Source organism: Phoxinus phoxinus (assembly GCF_949152265.1).
Source record: "Phoxinus phoxinus genome assembly, chromosome: 7".
NCBI classification, from domain to species: Eukaryota; Metazoa; Chordata; class Actinopteri; order Cypriniformes; family Leuciscidae; genus Phoxinus; species Phoxinus phoxinus.
In genome coordinates this window covers 33,809,821-33,837,412 of record NC_136882.1, presented here as the reverse complement: position 1 = coordinate 33,837,412, position 27,592 = coordinate 33,809,821, and the positions used below count along the sequence as shown (strand labels likewise).

Below are 27,592 nucleotides of genomic sequence, written 5' to 3'. Positions count from 1 at the left end.
AAAGGGGCAGGAGACGAATGGATCTTTGAATGACGGGCACGTCAGAGGTGATGGTGCTGTGTGTATTTGCACCATATAAAATGAATACACACACTCTTAAGCAGTGGCTGGAAGCCAGACACATGCCAATCTCATCACTCTTCTGTAGCGCAGTACAGACACACACACAACAGCAGCCTCCTTTGCTCCGTTTCCATGGCACCCAGCCAGAGCACGCGGAAAACACTCGCTCCTTCCATCTGGCGTCTCCGCTCAAACTTCTAACTATTGAACTCAGCAGTGAGTTTTTGGGAGGAGAGAGAATGCATGTCATTTCCTCCTTTTTTTTTGCAAGGAGAACCGATACCGCAGTGATGCAAAGGTGTGAAAACCCCTATCGCAGCAATGTTCTGTTTCGGGAAGGGTGACGGAAAGATCCTGTGTCACCTCTGTGGAGGGTCTACTAACTTGCGGGGAGATACACAAGCATAACCTTTAGCAAGAAAAGCTACAGCAGTGCGATCTCTCCTTTACAGCAGGCCAATAGCCAATATGTTCAGTGATCGTAGGCAAACCTGTGAGGAAACAATTAGGCTCTGTTGCAAAACCTAGCGAGCTGTGCCTTGCCGTCCATGCAGCCTACATAGGCAGATGTTTTTTTAAGACAGCACCCCAACTCAAATAGAACCTCATAAATTACAGACTACCACCATAGTTGAGACTCGGCGTACAATTGATTTCAATTGGATTTTAATGTTGGCAGGTTTGCCGTCAAATCGATTAATTTCAGATGTCACTTAGAGGCTTTTGCATCTGAAGTCTTCATATATATATATATATATATATATATATATATATATGTTATATATATGTTACAAAAATATATATTTTGAACTTTCTATTCATCCAAAAAATCCTGAAAAAAAATGTATCATGGTTTCCCAAAAAAATATTACAAGCAGCACAACTGTTGTCAACATTGATAATAATAATAAATGCTTCTTGAGCACCAAATCTGGAATGATTTCTGAAGGATCATGTGACTGAAGACTGGAGTAATTATGCTGAAAACATCACTAGAATAAATTACATTTTATAAATTGTCCTTTTAAATTGTAATAATATTTCACAATATTACTGTTGTTTAATCAAAATACATGCAGCACTGTGGATCATAAGATACTTATTTTAAAAATATAAAAAAGTGGTGTACATATATTATTAGATATTTGAATTTGATAAAAAAAAAATTATACTTTTTGGTGTGGAATAAATTACATTCATAATTAACACTCTCTCACTTTGAGCACTTCGGAAGCTCATCCCAATGCATTTGTCTCTGCCTTAGAATTTGTCCAGAAGGAGGTGTCTTTACCTTTCCTACCTTTTGGAACAACCTTCACGCTTTAAAAATGCTGCCTACATAGGTTGCTCACTAGGTTTTGGAACAGACCCATAATGTTCTATAGCGACAGCACATTCTGAAGTCCTTTTCTCCCCTGGCACGACAGCCCCAGAGCGTGTCCGTATGTCCCATACTCTAAAGTGCATTGGCTTCATCCTGCCGACAGAAAATGCCGATTTTTTTGACAGTCTCTCTCAACAGTCTTCATGGCTTCGTGATGAATGTTTTCAGCCATTACGGTTAATGGCCGTAGGCTATCATGAGTCCAGCTCTTGGTGTCTTCATGGTTTGTCCCTTCCATTCTGACTGGTTTTGTGTGCTGCAAATTCAATATTATGACGTGCTCTCTTTCTTTGGTACATAGTCCCAACTGTCCCGTCTACACTCATCCTTCAACTTCCGCTCAAAGAATCCAAGCTAAAGAAAGGAAGAGGATGTATTATTGTCAATAAGCAAAATCTCAATTTCAACCTCAACAAGCCTTGTTTTGAAGATTCTTCATCTTTTTGTATATTTGCTTTGTAGGGATAAATCTACTAATTGGTAGGTTGTCTGAATGACTATTCGGGCTCAATTGAGCTTGTTTAAGGCTGGTTCAGGTCTACCAGAAACCAATCAGGTTTTTTTAACTCCAATCTTGGATGGAGCATGGCGGAATTGAGAGAACAATGCGTTTTTAAAAGTTAAACTTGATACTTAAAAATGCAATGCTCATGACACGAAACATTGAAAAAGTGTGTATCTAACTATAGTTTTACCACGGTAAAGCCCAGCATGCTTTTAAACCCTCTATGAGATGATGCATCTCTAAAAAGCAGTATCTTCACATATTTCAGGTCTATCTTTAGTGAATTGATGTCTATGCTCTCAGTACTTAATCCCTGTAAGATGAAGAGTCTTGCACAAGTTGAATATACGTCATTATGTCATACTCAAGAACATGTCGTATGTGATACTGTACATACCTTCCAGAGGGTGAGGACAAGCAGTGCTAAAATGATCAGACCAACAATCAGACTGGATACTATTATAAAGATTTTCACAGCCGCCGCAAGCTTAAGGCTGTACAGACCCTGCAATATTACCTGTAACATTGCAAACATTTAAGTTAATAACAAGCAAAAAAAAGCAGCATCTCATTATGCATCACTGGTTTTAGAGCTTCAGACTACTTACACTAGCAGAAATGTCATCCTTTAGTAGGATGGTGTTTGCATCCTTTACTGGTGAAATAAGGTCGATCATGCCTCGTATCATCATGACAGAGTGTCTGCCCTATAGGAAATAAACATGCATCAAGGTCATGTGTTTTAGTTGCTCTTTTGGCAGTTCTGCAAGGTAATCCATCTGTCAAACAATGTTTGCCTTTCTAATTTCCTGCATCCGGTAGTCTATGAGGAACATTTATTGGCTATAATTGGAGGAGGCCCAACCAAGCCAAGCCTAAAGTCTAGCTGGATGACATGGTGGGCATCTTGGGAATTCATTTTTTTTTTTGTCTGTGCATTAAAAAAAAACTGTTGGCCAATTGTAAGTTTGAAAACTTTGTGCTGCTTAATATTTATGTGGAAACTATGATGCATAAATATAAATCTTTTGTAACATTATAAAAATGTCTTTATTGTCACTTTTGATAAATTGAATGCATCCTTGAATAAAAGCAATAATTTCTTTCTGACCCCAAACTTGCAATTTCTTCCAATTTATTTTTGCACAAGTGGTCCATCTCCTTCTCCGTGTCTCTAACCAACACTCACCGGACTCATCTGGAGAACCCTGGGGTTGAGCTCCACCTCCATATTGATATTAACTTCTTTTCCAACCTCCAAGTCACCGAAGTGACACTCCACCATCCTACAGGTCTTATCTTCACGACCACAGAACTGTAGAAAAACAGGGCATGAGAACTTCCAATAACATTTACACTAAACACACCACAACTCATTACTATGACTATTCATTTACCATTCTGCGCTTGCTTTTGGGGGAGAAAAAGAATACAAGTTCCTGAATAAAGGAAGCTTCCGGGACGTCACAGTCATCAATAATCTGAACTGAATCGTTCCTCTGGAAGCAATGGCCAAGAGTTGTCTGCAAGATGAAAAAACAATATAAGTTTAAGTAAAGATAAATATGTGTACGTATAGATGTATAGCATAAGCTAAGTTATATAGCTTATGTTACATGCTTTTAATTAAGATGACTAGTAGGAATATTTAATCTATCTATTCCATGAAACATACAAGAACAAGAACACGTTTTCTGTACAAAAAAAGTGAATTGTGATTTATACCACCAAGCTACAGATAGGGTAATAAAGCATATGACTTGTGTGCTATTTCAGAAATCTTCTGCAGTCGTACAGCAGCTTTGTGTGAGGAAGAGATGAAATTTAAGCCGTCGTCTACTAATAATCTTTCCTTGTTGTAGCGCTCAGATTTAGTGGTTGAGTCTTTCAAACTTGACATGTCAAAACTGGTCACATGACACATGAGAACTAATTTGCATCAAGTTTATCAATATGGGATAGGGCATTGATGGTCAAATATGCCATGAATAAAAGTATGAATTCCATTCATTAAAAAAAAAATCTTACACCAAACATTTGAACCATATAAAAATATCTATATATATCTATATAATATATATATTTGCATTTGTAAATCTCACCTGTAAATCTGAAATCCTGATCAACTGGTACTTGTATGGCAGCAGCATCAGAGGCAAGCTGATCTTTACTCTCGCATCAAGAGCTTTACTAGGACCCATATTCATCACCTGTAAGTTAATAGACATTTTAACCAAACCAATCATGTTAAATGATTCATTAGTGCTTAATGACATTGTTATCTGTCTGATGAGCACTAAAATACCTTGTATGTATAATTAAACTTCTCAGGATAGCAGTCAACCGGCACAGACTCTTGTTCTCCGATCAGAAATGAAGTCGGAGAGACAAATCTGCAGAGGAAGGGAACACAGAAGCGTCCCGTAATGTGGCCTGTTATTCTTCCGACATCCACTTGTGGAATCACATATTCATAAGCAAGCCAGATAACTTACCCGTGAACATTGAGGTCAACTGCATATCTCAAGGGCAACGTAAGGACAGCCACGTTGTCTTGCCGAAGGTCTGTGTTCTCAAAGCTTTCACTGAAAAAACAGACATTGGTTAATGTTCACCATTGAAGAAATGTACACTGACCCCAAAAACTATCTGGTTATACATGTAAACCAGTTAAAAATGTGTGAATGCAAGAAAATGGCTCAGATGAAATTAGCATTTGTTTGCAGATGCCACTTAGTTTGATGTTGTCCTATCAAATGAAACGACATGCTAAGTGTAGTTTAAGTGTCCAAATGCTTTTTGGGGTCATTGTATATGTGCAAAGGATCTCTCTACGAGAGGAAATGTTTAATGACTTTAATTATTGGAGTACAACCCTAATATACCCTGAGATTTCATTACAGGAACTCATTACATAGGCTTTGTAAACATCCATCTTTAGATCCATTCCTCTGTTTTTCTCGTTTCTAATAGTAACGCTGAAAGCACACCAAACCTTTGAACGTGCTGTATAATGCCTTTGTTTGTCTTTTGTGCTCTGATGATCAATTTACAAGTTAACGCAGTCGCAAGATGTTCTCCACAAATGTTTACATTTGGCTCAGATGCATTTGTATAAACCATCCATTGTAATGAATTCCTGAGACCTCTGGATCTCTCACCTCGTAGCATTGATGTTAATACTAAGATCTCCAGCGCTGCTGTTCTGCATCACATCCAGTAAAAATGTGATGTTGAGCTGGAAGAAAGAAAAGAGACGTTTATATTCCGACGAGACATGGTGACCAACAAACTCATTTGACTTCCATTGCTAAAGACATGTACCTTTGAGAAAGGAGGGATGTATAAATGTCCAACATTGCAGTCCAGTCCGATGGCCACTTTATTCTCCTCTGCAATTCCACAGCTGATGTATTTATCTTCCTGAAATAATGTCACAATATTAAAGCACATCGATGGCAAGAGTCCATTACAGGGCGTCAGCAACACACTATCTGATATCTGAGACAGATCTTAACAAGAATTGCTGAGACAAAATGAAAATACCTCTAGTACTTTGATGAAATGCAGGTTGCTGGGAAACCTCAGATGAAGTCTGGGTAGAAAAGCATCATCTCCACTGTTGGCTATTGTGGTGTTTAACATGAAGCTTTTTCCATTACCCAGAGCTAAATATGGCATTTTCATGTAGGATCTGTTGGGGAAACAGTTATTTAGATTTTATCCATATTTATTCATTATTCATATTCATCCATCTATTCATTAGTCCATATAATTTAGTGAGGTTAACTCAGAGTGAAGTAAAGACTTTAATGGATGGATGGATGGATGGACTTTGGCTACTGAATATCTTCATTTGAAAATTACATAAAATTATGTTTTTCTCAAAGACAAAAACAGCTGAAATTTCTGGCCAAATATTTCATAATTACGGATCTTTACAGCTGTTCAACATTTGACAAAACATTACACAATATGTTATAAGCTACTTTAAAAGTTAAAATGAATGAAGAACAATATCCTTTAGAAAAAAAAAATATATTATTAATAGACTTTTAGTAGATACTAAAATGTAAAATTAGCATTTTTGCATTGTTATTAATACAATTTTATCTTTTATTATAAATGGACTAAAATAATTGAATTGTTTAAATATGTGCATTATAATTAAATATTATGGTTCCACTTTATTTCGATAGTCCACATTAGACATGCTACTAACCATAAGTAACTTTGCAACTACATGTCAACTAACTCTCATTAGAGTATTAGTAGGCTGTAGTAGACTGTCAGTAGACTGTTCGGTTAGGGTTAGGTGTTAGGGTTCGGGTTCGGGTTAGGAGAATAAGTTAACATATAGTTGCAAAGTTACTTATAGTCAGTAGAATGTCTGTTGGATGATCGTCACAATAAAGAGTTAGCAGATATTAAGCATACAGTCTACTAATACTCGAATGACAGTTAGTTGACATGTAGCTACAAAGTTACTTATAGTTAGTAGAATGTCTAAAATGGACTATCGAAATAAAGTGTTACCGATATTATATTTGTATATGTAATTATACCAGGTGCAACATATGTTTAAAAAATAATTTTATGTCTCCAAGTTTAGTGTATATAATCTGCTTTTTCCTAAGGTATATACAGGTGAAACTCGAAAAAAAAGAAAATTGTGCAAAAATTTGTTTATTTCAGTAATTCAACTTAAAAGGTGAACCTAAAATATTATATAGACTCATTACATGCATTACATGCAAAGTGAGATATTTCAAGCCTTTATTTGTTATAATTTTGATGATTATGGCTTACAGCAATGAAAACCTTTTCACAATATTCAAATTTTGAACTTGGGGTTTTCATAAGCTGTAAGCCATAATCATCAAAAATATAACAAATAAAGGACTGAAATATCTCACTTTACATGTAATGAGTCTGTATAATATATTATTTTCACATTTTAAGTTGAATTACTGAAATAAACAAACTTTTGCACGATATTCAAATTCTTCGAGTTTCATCTGTATATTAAGCTCATACAGTTACATAAACAAAACTGAAATTTTCATACACATAAGCAAATCAAATTATGTGAATGACAATCTAAGGTCAAATTTGAAAAAATTGTAACATTGTATAAGTTACTAAAGTTAATATATTGCAGAAACTGGTGCAAAAGCAAATATTCAGTGTCTATTTGATTTTTTTTTATTTTTTTCTATAAGAATACTTAGTTTTATATATGTATATATATATATATATATATATATATATATTATATTTATATGATATAGTTCATTTTAGAATATTTGCAAGACTAATTTTTCCTAGAATTTTAAGGAAAAGTGTGTTTTATAGCCAGTGTTTTTCCTGCATCTGTTTGTGTAGCTTGTGCACTCAGGGCTCAAGCCTGATGTTTCTCATCTAAAGGCACCAGGTGCATCTGGGAGACAGACAAGCCACACACACACACACACACACACCTTATGAATAATCAGATCATGTATTATCACCAATGGGTGAGGGGGGTCCATAAATTAGTTTGCATACGGCTGCAAACATGATCCAAAATGCTAATGTGCACACTCACACTTGCGCCTCAATTGGGTGAGTCCAAGAAATGCGATGCATAAAATGCCTCAATATAAAGCTTTGGCTACTGTGCAGGCTGCTTTAATGTGTGTATTCATGAGGAGAGCAGATAATCTCAAAAACCCTCCTGTTAGTCACGAACAGAACAGCACAACTAGAATATTTACAGACGTCTGTAGTTGTTCACCACGCAAAGTCAAGAAAACGAAGAAATTCTGTTTCTAATGTTAATGAAGCCAATTTTAGAATTATTACGATTTTTTTTGTTGCCAATAAATACATTTTCCTCCAAAATGCTCATTACCATAATGCAACAAATTTGATTTGCTTTACTGAATACAGCAATACAAATAATTTTGTCCTGATGCATGATTTTTTTTTTTCCACAAATGCTTCAAATTTGAAAGCATACAGTTACTTCACATACTATTATTTTACATTAAGCAGACTGAGATTTTTCTTTTCAACAATACAGAAAGGATTTGGGAGGGAACGGTGCATTTAACGTGACAATGCACAAAAAAAAAATTATATTTGATTTTGTGGTGTATAAAACAAACATTTCTCAGCGATTTCCATGAGATTCACACACTTAGCACAGATTACGTGAAGATAACTTACTGGGGTAAAACCAGATGAGCAGAAACCTGGAGGTTGGTTGAGCAGTTTTCCAAGGCACAATATCTGGCAAAGATGGTCTACAAAAAGAACGATTTCATATCAGAACACATTATGACCTATGCTGAGCTTAATACAGTGGCCACAGAAAATGAACCACAATAACAAACAGAGATGGAGAAGGAAAAACTGACCTTGTTTTTCACGACATTGGCCAGTTCGTCCTTCTGCTGTAGAATGGGTTTAAGAGAAGGCAAATCCCCCGAGTCCCTCTGTGCCAAACGGTGCTCTCCAAGTTCATATTTCACCTCAAAATGGATGGGTGTGAAGATATCACGGACATCTTTCTGCATACAAAAGAAAAAAAAAAGATGACTTTTTCTAAAGAAAATAACGAGCTCCCATCCAAAACTCACCTCTCTAATGATTGCCATCATGTTCCAATACAGTTGCTAGGAGGTTTTTTTTTAAAGAAATTGATCACATTTTATAATAGGTTCCAATTCTAACTATTAACTAACTATTAACTATGACCCATGCCTTGATAAACTCCTAATTACTGCCTATTAATAGTTAGTAAGGCAGCTGTTAAGTTTAGGTAATGGATAGGATTAAGAGATGTAGAATATGGTCATGCAGAATAAGGCATTAATATGTGCTTTATATGTACTAATAAACAGCCAATATCTGAGTAATGTGCTGATAAGCAATAGTGAGAATTGGACCCTAAACTAAAGTGTACCATGCAGTTGTTACTTTCATTCAGTAATTATGCATTTAATTCACCTTTGGCTAAGCCCCGCCCCCCTTAGTTACTGTTGCTACCTCCGACAACTTCAACTGGGCTCTGGTTTGGTATCAACATGGTATCACCTCAGTGCAGATAATGAATGCAGGTAAGGTTTGCCCTGTCAGCTGTGATGGCCGTCTCAGTGTTTGGGAGTTGTCCTGTGGGGTCTCTGGGGCCTGTATTTAGCTGCAGGGGAGATGTGTGACCGGGGTTTTGGAAGCCTCTTCTATGGCCAGTGTAAATGAGCTGGACTGCAGCCACAACCACAGCCTCAGAGAGACGCTAATTTCTGCAGCAAAGGCTAAACTCAAAGTCAGCGCTGTGAACTTGTGTCCTTCGCTCAGAATCTGGTCACTGAACACACACGTGCACCCACGCATCTAGTTTGTCACTGGCGTGTCTAACCTCATGGGCAGACAACGGATATTTAAATTAAACTGATGCAAGAGCATGAGAATGTCTTTCACACCCAAGTTCATTTTGCTCAAAACTAGAACTGAAAATGACACCTTCCTTTTTAAAATCCAGGCCTGGCACATTTGCAACTCTCAATGACAACGGCACTTTATATGCACCTTCAGTTTTGGGTGGAGAGGAGTGCAACTTAAACTTTTACCACAGACAATAATATGAACTTGCCCTTTAGTTTGTGTGAAAACTTTAGTATTTTCAGTAATGTATTTACTCAAATCTAGCAGGAAAGTGTACCACAGGGTTTCAACCAGAAAAAGGCAAGTTAATGTTTGTATAATAGCACTTGTATGAATTGTTCGATATATGAACACTTGCTATTAGAGATGTTAAGTTGTCTAAATCCTCCTTTTGAGGTGGAACTTACATTTATATTTATGAATTTGGCAGATGATTTTATCCAAAGCACCTAACATTGCATTCAGAGTATACATTTCTTCATGCATTCCTTGGGAATCAAACCCGTCACCTCGGCGTTGCGAGTACCATGATCTACTGGTTGAGATTAAGGACTGCACTTAAACTTTGCTCCACTAAAACAGCACTTTACAGATAGTTATACACCCAAGAAAACAAAATTAAAGCTTTGAGCCCATCCATATGTTGTGTACTAATAAACATTCACAAAATGTAACGTAAAGCTAAATTAACTTTGGACCAAAAATGTATGAATCATCTTGTACTGTAAACGACATACACTACTGTTAAAAAGTTTGGGGTCAGCAAGAGAATGCATTAAATTGATCAAAAGTGAAATTTATAAAAGATTTGAACTTTCTATTCATCAAAGAATCCTGAAAAAAAAAGTTTCCATAAAAGTATTAAGCAGCATAACTGTTCAACATTGATCATACAAAATAAAAAAAGCTGTTTCTTGTGCACCAAATCAGCATTTTAGAATAATTTCTGAAGGATCATGTGACACTGAATTAATGGCAAATTCAGCTTTGCCATCACAGGAATAAATTAAATTAAAAAATATATATAAAAATAGAAAATCACCTGCCTCCTTTTGATGTACTAGTTTTGATGTTAAAAAAAAGACTATGTAAAAAAACAAAAAAAAAAAACAAGCCATTAGATACGTCCCACCCAAACTTCCTGTTTCAAAATGGGATATACATCAAGATGAGACGAGTCTTTCAAGGGAATAACAGATATGTATAAGCTCACCAACACAGACTTCAAAAAAGATAACAGGGTCGAGCAGTCACCTTCCTAAAACACAGCACAAGATGTCCGCCACATCTGCTACCCGTTCCATTCGTTACTCTTATTGCCCATTAATTAAGCCCTAAAATACCTCAAATGTAGCAGCCTCCTTGTTTGGGTTTGCCTCGGACAGATAATCACACTTGTTTATGGGCTTCGTCTCCATCAGCAGCCATTAATAACAGCGCAGTCATCACGCGCCTCCATTAATTACTGTGTAAAACATGAGCTGGATCAGATGGCCCTGATTACAGGGAGAGGCGTCCATAGAGGCCCACCAAACACCTGGAACATTCACTCATACTCACGGAGCCATCTATCCGCACTTCATCAACTGTCTAGGTCTCTTTCTATCTGTACCGTTCTCCCCCATGCCGTCCTGCCTGGCTCTTCCTCTTGTTCTCCAGCAGCGACAACCTGCTATCGACTCCAACAAACTATCTATATGAGCCTCTTTATCATCCCGGCCTCCTGCGTGGAGTCACGCTGTAAACCTAGAGAGACTCACACCACCTGGGCCTTTCGGAGAGGCTGATTAACTCGAGCATGAAGAGCAGAGTGACGCGGGCAAATCACAGCTGTGAGTCTGAGTCAGCACTTTCATATCCAGTGTTCAAGTCTATAACGCACATGTGGGGCGATCAAAGAAATCCTTAGCGTTGAGTCTGATGTATTAAAGGAACAGCTAACATTTATTATACTAGGTTTATGTGAAGTTCACTCACATAATCAAGTATTGCTATAATTTTTTAGCTCATATTTTGAAAGTTCTACATTTTAATGTGACATTATATAATAATAACTGAAATTCAAATAAATTAGAACTAATCGGAAAATAATAATGAATAAATAATAATAAAAAAGACAAAAGCACATAGCAAAATTGCTAAAACGTTAACTGTAAATAAAATGAAAACTGAAAATATAAAAATATAACCTAATTCAAAATATGAATTAATACTGTAAAACAGTAGTGTAGGTAATACACATAAATGGAGTCTCGCACCTTCATGAAGGCCCGGTGGGCAGTGCAGGTGAGCTGGTCATGCTTGGCCTTCACTCTGCCCACTGTGACATTGGATGTCCCGTTTCCACTGAAATAAAACCGAGATGGAAAGTCCTCTTTGTGGTGAACGTCAGCTGTTAAGTTGTACTTCAGTTCTGCACAGGAAAGAGAATGATGTTCAGAGACAAAGTTAGAATTAGACAACATGCTAAATCACAACGATTTACTTATTTTATTTATTTTTATTTATTTATTATTACAGGGACAGTGCATATTAATAAACATTTCTGCCAATATGCCAGAATTAGCCAGAAGGCTATTTTTCATCTGCAGTCCCCGGACAGATGTTAAAAGTCACCCTAAAGGAGAATAAAATTACATATAAAAAATATAAAAAAAATTGTACAATACATTTAGTAAGAAATCGAAATACAGCAAACCAACAATCAAACAAACATCTGACAAAGACATAACATAGCCTATACACACACACAAGGCAAGAAGCCAGCAATGGATAGAGCACATATAGAAATGTGTTAATGTTGACAGCTCTGAAATTCAAGAAGCCATTTCTTTTCTACTGTAATAGAACAATTCAGAGTGCTTGTAAGATTCTGAAAAACAAAATAAAAGAGTATACACTACCGTTCAAACCGTTGGTAAGGTTTTGTAATGAATTTGAAAATTCCTTCAGAAATTATTCTAATATGCTGATTTGCTGCTCAAGAAATATTTATTATTATCAATGTAAAACGAACCAGTTGTGCTGCTTCATATTTTTGTGGAAACTGTTATTTGTTCAGGTTCAGACTTTTGTAACATTAGACCATTTGTAATGAATCAGTACTGAATAAAAGACAGAGTACTAATTTCTTGCAATAAAAAAAATCTTACTGACCCAAATCTTTTGATCAGTAGTTTATGTCAAAATAGTTATTTTTGCTGCAAATTAAAAAAACATTTGTTAACATTTTGGATAATCCAGTCAAATAAATACTTTACAAATGAAAAGTATCTAATTGAATAATTTTACAAATCAAAAGGTTCATTACAAATGAATTATCAGGTGGCATCAGGTTAAAAGAGAACAACTACTATTATGAAATGGATATAATTCTGAATTCTGATTGGTTGAGCCAAAGTCAAAGACGTTATGATGTTCCTCTGTGATTGAAAGCAACTAAACTCCAAAAGGCAACAGCTCTTCCCAATCTTGACTTGTCTGGGATACTTCATTCTCACACATGCTAAACACACACAGCATTCCTCTATCCATCTACAACGGTATAAAAACAGTATTGCAAAAACCTCTGGCTGGCAGATTTCTACCATCACTACTTCATATCAGTTTCAAGATCCTTAATATTTGTCATCAAGCATGGCTCTGTTGTTTACTATGTGTTCAGTGAGTGTGGCTCTATCAGTGAAGGCAGGCCTTGACACACACCCTGAGTCCTCTAACCGCCACAACAAAAGAGGGGATTGTGAGGCAGAGATAAAGAGCTGGGAAAGAGGTCTGAAACGCAGAACTGCCACGTGCTGATAAGACGAGCCAACACACAGCCTCTCGCAAACAAAGAGCTCGAGTCCAAAACGTTCATCATTGAACGCTCGCTGTGTACTCAATTCTAAGAAGAACACGTGTGGGGAGCTTAAAATACCAGAGGACATTTTCGCATCTAAAAAAAGTCAGATAGCACTGCAGGAAGTTTCAAACGATCTTGCATCAGTCTGTTGCACAAATCTCATTGCACGTAGATTTGGAGTGAATTTTAAGTCATGGTCTTTAAAACAATTTTCAAATTAAGATTAACATAAGAGTATGTCTGATAGAATATTACTGTCTTACCTATGTTTCCTGGGATTTGTTTCCCTCTGACTCTAAAGCACACTTTTACATTGATGCATACGGCAGGCAGACCGTTGTCAGTACACTGGGCTATGGAACGGTTCAAGCTGTCAGGCAACAACATGACAGCATCCACTTTCACCACGGGACGTGTCCTGAAACAACCAGAGGTACTGGGTTTATCATCAGATCAACAAATTACAGTAACACACACTAGGGCTAGTTGTCACGTGGGAATTTGTCATATGTATGTATGTATGTATGTATGTATGTATGTATGTATGTATGTATGTATGTATGTATGTATGTATGTATGTATGTAGACAGACAGACAGACAGACAGACAGACAGACAGACAGACAGACAGACAGACAGACAGACAGACAGACAGACAGACAGACAGACAGACAGACAGACAGACAGACAGACAGACAGACAGACAGACAGACAGATAGATAGATAGATAGATAGATAGATAGATAGATAGATAGATAGATAGATAGATAGATAGATAGATAGATAGATAGATAGATAGATAGATAGATAGATAGATAGATAATCTGAAGTCTCTTTTTTTTCAAGGCCAATAACGGTGAAATTGTTTGACATTTAATTTTCTTTTTCTGTAGAAAGGCTATAAAATAATTATATTGGCAACTGAAAACATAATAAATTTAGCTTCAACAAATTTAAATAAATTCCAATAGCAAATACCAAATCTTAAAGCCTTAAAGTTCCCAAAGCAAGTGTGAGTGAAAATTATGCAGTTTTTACCTGAACACCACAGCTGAGTCTGACAGGAAAGCTCCCACTGCAACATCTGGATGAGAACATAACAATTCCCACAAACCACACTTGACTTGGTTATTCTTTAACACATTCTTTACTCACTGGTGCTCTGATATTCTTGAATTTTTTTTACATTTCTACAAGGTCACAATTGCAACACTACTTTACATAGGGAGTGCAGTTCAGTTATAAATACATTTGGTTATTTTGCATTTTTAATTTGCATCTTTGTATACAGTATTCCACACACTGTGCTCTGGTTGCCTAATGCACACATTAGAAAATGTAATCATGGTATTTTAATTAAAATTTGATTGCACTATATTTTACGGTACGAGCACTTCCATGTACTTAAGGCGTTCTTACCTAAGAAAGTACTGGGTAATAAAAGGCAACTTCATGGGTTAAGGTTAGGTTTAAGGGTAACCTAACCTTAAGGGTTCCGGCTTAGTACCTAGTTATTACACAGTGATTATAATCACTATCAAAAGTACATACACTGTAAAAAAACAAAAACAAACTCCAACATTGTTTCAACTTTAAAAAGTATGTGTTCATGCTTGACTTAAAATATTAAGTTTAGTTAACTTTAGTTTAGTTAAGTTGGATATTTAAGTTATCTCAACAAATTTTAAGTTGTTATAACTAATCGCAGCCACATTTTTTACAGTGTAGTATGTACATGTGGAACAGGACTGTAAAATACAGTGCTACCAAAAATGTGTATACCATGCACAGTATACATAATACTTTCATTCAAAACAGTATGTAGTACTTATCCATTCTAGTATTTTGCATATTTTTCTGCCTTCAAAAAGTTATTTATTTCAAGACAGGAAATAAGAGTTTGAGAACAGGAAGTTCAGACACATCTGACTTGCTCATGACCTTAAAAAACAACAACAACAACAACGAATCATAGCATTGCGTTTTTGTGTGTGTGTGCGTGTCTCTCTTCTTGATTTTCTACAACATTTTCAAGAAGCACTTCACAGTTAACACCCACAACATATTTGATTAAAAAAAGCTGTTCTGCAAACATGAGGTGTTATATTTTGGCCATGTACGAACACACCGCAGCTACATACTGTATGCTTGCTGCTCTTCATTTGTCCATGCATTTTGTTTTTTACTGAAGTGACAACCGCGTTTGACAGCTGAATTCACTCCCAACAATTCAGGGAGTGACGGCCGCATTTATATTAAATACAAGTGTGAGAACAGTGAGAACAGAAGGGCAAGGCAGAGACACCATTCTCTTTTACATACTAACTTGCTAAACAAAATAAAAGCTAAGAGCAGACATGTACATTACCCTTCAATTTGTAAAAAAAAAAAAAAAAATATGTAAACTGCATTTATAAACAGTAAAACAATATGAAACAGTATTACAATTTAAAATAACTGTTTAAAATGTAATTTATTCCTGTGGTGCAAAGCTGAATTTTCAGCATCATTACTCCAGTCTTCAGTGTCACATGAATCTTCAGAAATCATTCGTATATGCTGATTTTGTGATCAAGAAACATTTATTATTTTTTATCAATTTTGAAAACAGTTGTGCTGCTTAATATTATTGCGGAAACTGTGATAATTTTTTTTCAGGATTCTTTGATTAACTTTTGTAACTTTATAAATGTCTTTACTGTCACTTTTGAACAATTTAATACATCCTTGCAGAAAAAAAGTACCAGTATTCATTTTTTTTTTTTAAACCCTTACTGACTTTTGAGTGCATATTGTAGGCTGAACTGTTGCCATCCATTCATCCCATTCACAAAGGAATCATATCCTATTCATGTTGTTGTGTTGAACGTGTTACCTGGGTAATTGTTGCTATCAATATCAATTCCTCCAGACACTGATTGGCCAAACATCCTGAGGTTGTTGCCCAACAAAGAGCCTGTTATTCTCTGCAATGAAGAAAGCACAAAGACAGCATTCAGAAGATATGTAGATTCAGGATTTTACATCATGAATGCCAATGGAGTTGTACTGTACTCCAAGAGACATGCAAATGGTCCTATTTATGACCGGTTTTACATTCGTTTCATAAATGGGATGAAGGTAAACTGATTTGGCGATTTTATTTATAATGGACAGCTACACAAATCTAGTGAAGACGTACTGTAAATTAAAGTGGGGCTTATATAGCAGTCTCTCATATATTCTTGCATTGTGGTTGGCACATTTAGATGCCTTTAATTTACATTTATTACAGAGTTCTCTGGAATACTTGATTCTGATTGATCAGTCAGTTTATTTTGCAATAATGTCCGGGTGACTTTATGAATTACTTTTTCGCTTTTCAGACACTCAAACTGACAGTACATTCAAGTTATTTATTTGATCAGTTTGTGTTGGGAATCAAATGCTTGTGCCATGCTCTACAATAACTTGAAAACTGCAGTATTGTTATAAGCTAATCACTAAAAGCATCCTGCATGTAATCATTTTGGCCTGAAGTTAATATAATTAGATGAAGCTCTTCCTAAACATTTGTTTATAACTGGACTCTCATGATTTTGATCTGTCAAGCCCTGATCACTTCTTGAAGCTATATGTGGAGAGAGGGGGATTTCAGGAAATTACAGCAATTAGACTGGACGCTTTTCTCTCAGTACTCCAGTGTAGACAGAGGGAACATGAAAGACTCAAAACAATAGGGAAGTTCGCACAGGATGGGGACAACTGCTCAGGTCTAACTGTTCCCCCCTTTAATGTCAGTATAAACAGCAGATGGAGAACCTACTTGAGAAAAACTTTGTGCAATACCACTTCTCCTCCCATTGTAGATATATATAGCACCACGCAGATCGTCCTCCTGAGGGGCTCCAATGGCCACATCTGAAACACAGGTATTATTGCATTAGCTTTGTTCCAAAACATAGTGAGCAGTCTAACAAGACACACATTCTAAGACATTAGGCACTATCGAAAACTAAAACTAAGACTGTTACAACAGCTATGCAACTTATAAGATTGAAAGTTTGGGGTAATAAGGTTTTGAGCGGTAGTGTACCAACTTTTAGTCAAATTCTAATGTAGCATTGCATTATACTTCAAAGAAAAGGTAGTCCCATAATGCAGTGCAGGCTCAGTAAAACATTAATGCACAATGTGAGAGTAATCATTACAAACATGTGTAAAAGTAGTGTAATTTAATTCATTAAAAATACCCAATATTTTGTGTGCTATAAATTTTTAGGTTTAATAGAATATCACAGAATATCAGCTCCCTATGTACCGGCAGGTAATAGGTTTCTCAAAGCAGAGCAAATTTAAATATGCCATTAAGAGTTTCTAACCATGAAAACATTACTTATATAAATAATTTGGATGTGAAAATGAATCATTTATGCTGATGCACTGGCAAACAATTTGTTAGTTGCTTGGTGGCATGTGTGAGGGAGCATGTTTCACTCTTTCAAGTGTGGTTTTACTGTGGTGCTCAAATGTGACCATGATCTTAACCAGGTTCCGTTTGTTAAACCACATGACCCCAAGTTCATCTCCAAATTTAACTGAGTCCAAGATTAACTGATATCTGACTATGAAACAACTCATGAAGATGGTGTTTTATTAATGGCTGACAGGCTTTTTAATGTAAAGATTGCACAGAATGAGGAAGTAAAAAAAAATTAAGGTTTACCATCAAACCTTACTTGAGGAACAAACAAACACCCAAAGGTGGCATTTTAAAATACAGCAAAGCATACTATATTATATTTTTAGAACACTTGGCTAGTCGAATAAAGCAACTTAGCATAAGAAACGTAAAAACTGTAAAGGTTTATAAAGGTTCCATACTCCAACATTGATGCATTAGGCATACTATACCTGGATATCCATCATCGTCAATATCACCAAGGTTTATGATGGTTTCTCCAAATCGTGCTGCGTAAGAGTCGCTGCCGACTAACTCAAAGTCTGCCTCTCTCAATTTAGCCTGAGAAAGAGACACAATGACACTAAGGATATTTTCAAGAGAAGCATCATAGTCGTAGTGTGTGTAGTGTGTGACTTCCCCTGGCCACGGACTTGAGACTACCTTTTAAAGGGAATGCTCTTTGCACACTTTCTGCCATACCAAATCCCACATACACAGTATACTTGCTTTTGAGTTAAACCTAACAGTGGCTTGTAAATGTAGACACTTTAATAACAAATATGTATTGGGAGTTTTTATGCTGGAATGTATAGGTGGTGCAGTGACACTTTAAAGTACTTCAAGGAAATTTTAATGTTTTTAAAGGTCTTAAGTATTGAGGAAAAACAATGGAGCAGATGGTGACAGTCAAGCAGTCATATTTGAAGTCTTAAAAGTATGCTGCTTTTTGGTGTATAGGTTGTTAATTTTTGACCTTATTGATTTTTAACCTGTTCCTTTGGTATGACCTTGGTGGTCACGATCAAAGCCAGAATACATCCTTTACACAGAACCCAATGAGATAAGACAGCTCAAAATATGTAAATGTGTCATTTTCTCACATGCATTACAATGGAGCTCAAAGCCTTCTGACATCCTAAAATTAACAATATAGTTATATAGAATATATGGGTGAATCTCATAAAACCTAAAAATAAAAAATTAACACATTCCAGTCATATTTTCAAAAGAGGGGAAAAAATGGATAACGCTTAAAGAAAATTACACAAATATTTAAGACTATTACTACATAGTTTTCACTTAGGCACATTTTCTGATTAATTTCTGGAACAAAAAATAATGTAAAAAAAGTATGCCTACACCTGTACTACAAAAAACTTTGTCTTTGTCTTTTTTTTTCTCATTCCAGTACAAATTTCTTCTAAAAATTCTTAAAATCAAGATACAACTACTTGAGAAGCAAAATTACTTAAGATATTAATCTTGTTTTCTGAAAAATATTGATAAAAATTAAATGAATTTACACTTAAAATGAGAAAAAAATATCTGCCAATATAAACTTATAGAGAAATATATATAAATTAAAAAAAATAAAAAAAAGTTACGTTTTCCTACTCCACTGGCAGATATTTTGTTCTATTTTTAAGCATAAAGTCACTTAGTTGTGATTCTTTTTTTCAAGAAACAAGACTTCTCATGTAAATGTATCTTGATTTAAGAATGTGTAGATATTTGTACTGAAAAATAAGACAAAAATACTAAGGAAGAAATTCAGTTTTTGCAGTGTAGTAGTATTTGCTGTACTGCCCTTAATTTATGCAAATGTATATATATTTCCATATCGCTGCCTCACCTCTCCCTGGTTTATGTAGACATGCACACGTCCCTCCTCCCTCACTGAGCTGAACATAGGAGCCCCCACCAACAGATCGGACAGTCCGTCTGCGTTCAGATCGACAGCACATACACTAGCTCCATAATAAGAGCCAAGCTGTAAACAGGAACAAACATCCCCATTGTGATCATTCAGCAAGAACATCCCTTAGGAACACTTAAAATTCTTGAAATTTCTTACCTTCTTGCCCGTGGTTACAGTAACAATTTTCAAAGTGTTTCCCTCAATCCTGAATATGTAGGCCTGGAGTAAAAGAAAACACAGGAGCATGGGAAATGGGAACTATAACAACAGCAGCATAACAATGGATTGTATATGCTGGTGAATGTTACATTTCCAGTATAGTTTTATCACAAATATACATGGTAGGTCCCTGATAACTCCTTTTCCAGTCTCGGTTTCTTTGGTAAAATCATTAGATTCCAGACAAAACTCATAAACACTGCAAACTTAGCACATATGAAAAAAGTACTTCCTCTTCCGCACAGATGGAAGAAGAGTTTAGTTTAACCGATTTAACGTTCACAACTGCCTCACAGGGCAGATGTCAAGAGGGTTTCATATGTAAAACCATTTTATACACAGCCACCTGGAATCTCTGATAGTCAGTATGGGGTATTCAAAAGTGTACAAAAGCCTGCATGTCAAAATTGTCAGTCTAACCAAACAAGATAACTTTAACACTAAACTACTCCAAAAATGTGGGTCTGTGGTAATAATCAGATAGGTGAAGATCAGATGAAGATGATGGTGGTGGTGGTGATGATGTTAACCCTTACTTTACCAGTCTGTTCATGCTGGGGAGCACCACCCACTATCTCGGTACTTTGAGGATCTAGAAAGTGTCCGGCACCAACAGCATAACCTGATGGGAAGAAAACCATACATGGTGGTGAAACATTCACACAGGCCATTCAGAGTCTGCAGAAACACTGTTAAATCAGTAAAATATAAATTGGTAAGATAGTTTTTTTTTTTTTAAGAAGTAGATATTTCTAGCAGATAAAAAACAAATATATCAAATTTATATTCCCTATAGTCTTTTCTTTTCAGGCTTGGAAATTGATTTTCCATGTTTTCCATGGCAACAAGGACCCTGTACTAAATGTGACTATAAGGCATTATAAACAATATATTATTTATAATAACATCATGATTTTCTGTAATTCTTGAAACCATGCGTATTGCGAAAAGTGCTATACAAATAAATAGATTAAAAAAAAAAAGACTTGACTTTGACTACTTTACTTTACTTTACTTTACTTTACTTTACTTTACTTTACTTTACTTTACTTTACTTTACTTTACTTTACTTAGGAGAACCCAAGAAATAAAGCAAAAACAATTACTAAAATGAGGCATTTCTGAAATGTAAATGTGTTTACAAAGTATGGGCAGGTTGCCAAGTGACGAAAACAAAGTGACACATTCGCCTAGTAACCGTATCATATTTAGCAACAATTTGATGCTCCTGGATTGTGCAACAGTGTCTGTTTCCTGTTCATATAGAAAGACGTTATGCCTCTTAACAGCAAAAATCTGTTTCCTGCTGCAAGTCTTAAGACTGATGATCATTTTAAAATATGTTTATCTTTGATATTAAACATTTTATTAAAATTAGACCACTGTATTCCTTGACCCCAAAAAATAAAATAAAAAAACACTTATTTATTAGCAATTTCATACATAAATCACTATATAAAATAGGTCATAGCTCTGTTACAAAACCTGGTAAGTTGGCTTGCTGTGTACTGCCTACATAGGCAACTGTCTTCTAAGGAAGCTTCCTAGCCATCATGGAACCTCATAAATGACCGATCTGAGCTAAAAGACACACGCGACCTTAGAATTTGAATAAAATGAAGTATCTTAGGAGACAAGAAAATTAAGTCGCCCACAGTCTTTTGTACTTATGAAGCCTCATAATGTTGCCTACTATGATGTGAAACAAAGCAAATAACATTAGCAGCTTGAGAACTGACCTAAATAACTTCCATAGAGAACCTCACTGTCATCATTCACATAAGCAGCTGATGTTTTGCTTGTGGTGTTGGTGACAAGAACGGATCCTGTCCAGTATGAGGTACCAGGAGCTCCCATGACCATCAGGTCCTACAAACACAATACATCATTACCAAATCAACTGAATTAAATCACAGCTCAATCAAAATGACATAGAAGCTCTGAATACCTCTGTGAAGAAGTTTGATATTCCTGCTTGGCATGATCCGTAGCCTTCACCAAACTTCCTTTGATGGTCTAAAGAGAGAGAGAGAAAAACATGAGAAAATTGGTGCTCACTTGACACTAAGGGGCTTCAAATGGTGCTATAAAGTAATTATGCTGCGTTTGAACCAGTGAACAACAATACAACCAACACAGCAGTAATTGAAATGTGTACCTTTATAGCAGGGGATGATAGGAGTGACGTGTTTCAAGTCTGGGCTGAATCTGAAGCAAATACCATGCGGAAGCTTGTTCTGATTGTCTTTACTAGAGTAGTAGATATTCTTCCACCGATGTCCACATGCCTAAAGTTAAACCAGCATAGAGTAAACACCCATTTACTCATCATACATATTACATGTGGTCATTCATTTCTCATTTAATGGCGCCTTTCATGACACTCAAGGTTGCCTTGTGCATCTTCCTAAAACATCAATATAACAACAACAGACAAAGCAAACTATAGGAATAAGACTGAGGTCCACCAATAATTGTATGCTCCAAAACAATTATAATTTAGTTTATGAACATTTTCCACCTTCTCTATGATCCTTAGAAGTAAACTGGAGATTTTTCTATTTAAAATTATTAATCATAGTTATGCATTTACTCACAAGGTAGCACAATTAAGAATGTAAGCTTTGACAGTTAGGCTCAACGACATACCAAAACATGGCCTTTTGAGGGCTGCCGGGACAGACTTACACCCAGCCACTGGTTATCATTCTCTGCCAAACAGTGTTTTCCACAGCGCTGTGCATCTCCTGAAATCATTCAGTCCAATGTGCCCACATTAATATACAATCAATCGTTTACATTGAGGAAAGTGTGCAAAATGTTAGAGATGCAGTCAGAGATGTTAGACATGTCATACCATACAAATGTTTTTTCACCTTAAGCAAATTCACACCTCTGGTTCACACACACCCCAAACAAGACAGGATGAGAAGCTTGTGGTGACACTTACCATCACAAGGCAATAAATATCTTTGAAAGTATCATGTAGTGATGTAAAAAAAAACATTGCGTTTCTGAGACACAGTGTCAAGGGAACTGGAGATAAAGCTTTGCCCTCATGAACTCTTGTTATTACAAACCATTTTAAACTGTTAATTCTACCATCAAGGCCCATTCACACCAAGGACAATCGAGGGATAACGAAAGATAACGATAAAGGTCTAAAAATCAATCTATATTTAAAAGAATAGCTGAGTCCATACAACAACTATAACGATAACAGGACAACAGAGAAAATATATTATTGGAATCACTTTCAGAATGATTTTTCTTTCCAATTAATGAACAATAAAAACATTGACAGCCAAATGCCAATCAGAATCCATCCTACTTTATAGAGCTCGAGCATTTAAAGTGGCAGAAGATTGGTTTGGACACTAAAAGTTGGACACTAATATAGTTATCATAACAGTTATATTTATAGTAATCATTCTTAGTGAGAACAGGCCTTTAAGATGGTTAACATTAGGCTATTATATTTGTATTCTTTAGAGCGTTTTTAGCCTGTGGTTGATAAGGGGTTGCATACTGGCCCAAGTAAAAAAAAAGGCAAATCTGGTCCCTAAATATGGCTCTCAATGCAATGCTATTATATATTTGTTTAGCCATTTTATCGTTCACCAGGGGACTCCTCAATAAATCGCTTCATGTTTAAAGAACAAAGAGTGCAATGTGGATTACATGCTAAATGTGATACTTATGGCTAAGGGTTGTTCATACTCTTTTTTTGTTCAAGTAATGGCAATACAAATAAGGATACTCGTGCCACTAATAATGAAAGATACATCATCTGAACGCAATTATGAAACTTGGTTTCAGAATGGCACGTCAATCATTTGTTTAACAGAATTTTATTTGTGTGCTATATATATCTTATAGCTTGACCTACAAAGATGACTATCCCCCCCATCCCTTGTTTCGGGCAGGGAGTATAAGCATCCTCTTCCTGACATGAGGAAACTCTCCAATGTCTGGTTAACCCTCATGGGGAATTCATTCACAGGACATTTTCACAGCCAGGGGTCTAGTGAGCACACGAGTTCAGTCAGAGCGAATTCAGAAGTGTGAAGTCTAAACAGTATAACGTGGTCAAATGGAAATGCTCAACTGTTCAGAGTTAGTCTACAACAAACAGAAGGACAAAGAAGAGGAAGAAACCCCCATGAGCATTGTTACACTAAGTAAAATGTTCAAGTACATTCAAATATTATATAATGTCATTCAATTATTTATTTATTGTCTGAGACTACAAGTGGAAGTGCTTATTTTGTGCATGTTTTCGTTATATTATGAGAGTTATCAAATCAGTGAAAAGTTCAGAATGTCTTTGGTTTTGTCTTTTGGTTCGTACACATTTTGCTTTAATGACTTTAGCTCAGCTGACATGAACAAAACATGATGACTATGTTCTCCAACATGATTTGAAGCACAGGATTCCCTTTGAATCGTTCTCAATTGAAGCAAAAATATCTGATAAAATAAAATCCTAAAACTTGTTTTTCTGAGTTTAAATGGGAGTATTAAGCTTTGGTAAACTTTTGGATCCCACATCAACTTCAACAAGAACATTGTTTAAACCGAACCTCTGCCATTCAGAAAAAGACAACAATCAAGAAACGCTGAACTTCTGAAGGTAAGAGAGGGAAGACCTACCAACATTGAGCTGCTCACATTGGGAGTTCAACACACTGCAGTTGTAGATGGCTCCAGGATTTTTGGTTTGAGGATAAAAGCTGGAATCAGCCACAGGCGCTCCAACTATCAGCCTTAACAATAAATATGACAATAAATGCAGTCTTCCACTTATAGCTGGATAGTTTATAAAGTCTCTTTTGTGACCATTTGGGACCAACATCAAGATTTTAGAAGGAATGATTCATTAGTAAATAGTCCTGCAGTGTGACATATAGTCTCTGAATTATTAACTGGTCAAAAAAAGATAATTAGCATTCTACAAATATGAATTCATGGTCAGATTTTAACCAGGGCTTGGAAAAGAAAGAAACTGTCACAGATATGCTCATGAGATATACAGTTCTTCTGCAACATTTGATACCTTTCACAATATTCCAATAGGCATATCTTGGTTAGTTCATAATTTCAGAATATGACTTTGAATTAAAAACTATTAATAATGTGAATGTGAAGAAGAACCACTCTCGTAGGAGCCCTTGAAACAATGATTATGTCAGTAATAGACAGCTACTGTAACAGTGACTGGACAAATGTATTAAGCATATGCTAGCCGAAGTTTAATGGTGAGTGCAAATATGAATTCCATAATTATTCACCATTATTTAAAATTATCCACTATTATTTATTTGATTCAACTTAAGTACTTGACATTAAATAGAAAACATAACCTACTAGTGAGAAATAAACCAAATGAACCTGAAAATCATTAGCTATCAGTTTATTTCTCAAACTGGCTCAGTCACCCTTGACTGAAAACATCAAAACTTCTCATGCATGTTTAAATCACTTACCATGTGTTCTCAGCATGCTGGTGAAGCAGAACCGAGTATCCGAATAATGATCCATTGGGTCCATTAAAAACTAAAGGATGCTCCACATCCAGATTGTAGCAGTCACACAGAATCAGCAGGTTCCACAGGGTCCAAACGCAAGATTTCCACCTCAGAAAATCTCGAGTGAGTTGTGATGAAATCATCTCGTCATCAGTCATAGCACCACGCACAGAATACAGAAGAGAGCCACTGCTGACTTAAAACAAAAGTGCAAAGAGTTCAAATAAACTTTTTTGTTAATACATCAGGAAGTTGTCATTGTAGTTGTGAGGTCGCGATGTGCGCTCGCCTGTTGCGCTCCCTCATCTCATCTGCTCGAGAGCGCCTCGCGCTTCATGACGTCACGCCGCTCTGAGTGAAAAAGGAAGCTTTTGAACTAAGCGCGGGCGGGCGCGCCGCCGGGGCGTGACCGCGCTGTGTCTGTGCGCGCCGGACAGAGGACACTTCGACGAGCTCTAACGGTCTCCAGACTCTGGTTAATGGAAAATGATGAACAACACATGTATTAACCGTCATATTTTCTGTTTGACGCCCCAAAACACATTGAATACCTCAAAAAAGTATAGGAGAACTGAGGAAACACGATGTAACTTGACCAGATTTTTTTAACTTGGATTTTTGGGAGTATAAATTATTGTATTAATCTATTCTAATTCATAAACATACAAATAAAAAAAAATGATGCAGTTAAACATTCTTATATTTCATATTTGAAATTACATTGCCTAAATTATCTAAGCATTTACTAGTTAATTTTGTTGACCCAAACGAGAAAAAAAAGGTTAGCCTATATAGCCTAATACTGAATAACTTTTTTGAAAACGACATGATTTTTTTGTAGTAAAACCTACAGAGATCAAATCTGATTTTATTAGGTCAAACAAAAATGATTTGAAGAGTGAATAAACTATTGAAATATTTATTTAGGCACATACAGACTTTAAAAAAAAAACAATGAGGAAGTCAATTTCAACAACACTTAAAGGCTAGCAATAAAAATCGCTTTTCAACAAGATTTTTCAAGTTCTATGGTTGACTTCACACAAAGTGCTTACATTTGTTCATACATAAACTTTAGATTTATAGGTCATGGAATGGAAGCAATTATGCAGGAATGCAATGGGTTTATGGACAGTTGGTAATGTCTTACAGCACAAAAAGTAAACAAATAAAGTAGTGTTTTTTAAAAGCTTTGTGGAAGCTCACATAGTTAACTCACGCGAAGCTCACGCGAGTAAAGTCAATCTGTTTGTCTGAAGCCTATCTTGAGAAATCCTTTTTCGCTTTTGTAAGAGCCTTATGACCATGACAAAGCATATTATTACGCACACACACATACACATGCACAGCCTTATTAAATGTGTGAGTCTCAGGATGCCTCAGAGACAATTCCCCTCTAAGTGATAATAGCAAGCGCACATGTGCTGTGGATAAGGAGCACAGTGTGAGTCCTGGGACATCATCAAGTTTCTTTAACTACATTTGTGTCTCACTATATATTTATTTTGCTCTTAGACTCACAGTTTGGGTGTGCATTTCTTTCAGTACCTATCAATAGTTACAGCCACTCTCTCTTTCCTCCATAGGGAAAAATCCACAGAGACCCTTTAATAAGTGTGAAAGAGAGACTTGTCTCTCTCCCTTACTCTGTTTTTGATAATGAGAGGCAATGAATGACGGCAGCTGCCTCACTCTTGAATTTTCTATTTTACATCTTAAAGGTGATGTTTCCTGCATAATGATGTAGTTACGGCATCTACCATTCAAAAGTATGGGGATTGTACAATTTTTATGTTTTTAAAAGAAGTCTCTTATGCTATTAAAATAGTCAAAACAGTATTCAATATTGTGAAATTGTTTTACAACTTAAAATTTGAGTCTTCTAGTTGAATATATTTTTCAAATGTAATTTATTCCTGTGATGCAAAGCTGCGTTTCAGCAGCCACTTCAGTCTTCAGTGTCACATGATCCTTCAGAAATCAAGCTGATCTGGTGCTTGAGAAACCTTGGTAACACTTTACTTACACCCTTTATGCACGTTTTTGAGCTTCAATCTGTTGGTTTCAATCCACTGACATTATAAAACTTTGAAGAGCCTGGATATTTTTCCCACTAAACATTGGACGTCGGATAGACGTGCAGATCATGTCTAGATTGGGTCCGTCGGTCCATGACCAATTCTGGACATCTATTCAACGTCCAAACTACGTCCACTATTTGGACGTCCAACCATGAACCAACATTTGACCTTTGAACTGG

At 36.0% G+C, this 27,592-nt stretch overlaps 1 protein-coding gene across 1 annotated transcript; it reads right to left on the bottom strand.

The window, feature by feature from the left end:
- Positions 1-696: 696 nt before the first annotated feature.
- Positions 697-25,645, bottom strand: itga4 (integrin alpha 4). The gene is made up of 28 exons (XM_079618664.1): positions 25,291-25,645; positions 24,458-24,570; positions 22,454-22,551; positions 21,963-22,092; positions 21,753-21,820; positions 21,544-21,673; positions 20,341-20,426; positions 19,742-19,804; positions 19,520-19,657; positions 18,117-18,225; positions 17,029-17,123; positions 16,099-16,189; positions 14,262-14,307; positions 13,488-13,642; positions 11,639-11,793; positions 8,354-8,506; positions 8,163-8,239; positions 5,499-5,646; positions 5,277-5,375; positions 5,114-5,190; positions 4,448-4,537; positions 4,258-4,345; positions 4,055-4,162; positions 3,350-3,475; positions 3,142-3,267; positions 2,561-2,659; positions 2,350-2,469; positions 697-1,801 (listed from the first exon to the last, which is right to left on the bottom strand). The coding sequence occupies exons 1-28, from the start codon at positions 25,488-25,490 to the stop codon at positions 1,718-1,720; spliced, it is 3,072 nt and encodes a 1,023-aa protein (XP_079474790.1). The 5' UTR covers positions 25,491-25,645; the 3' UTR covers positions 697-1,717.
- Between the last annotated feature and the right edge of the window lie 1,947 nt (positions 25,646-27,592).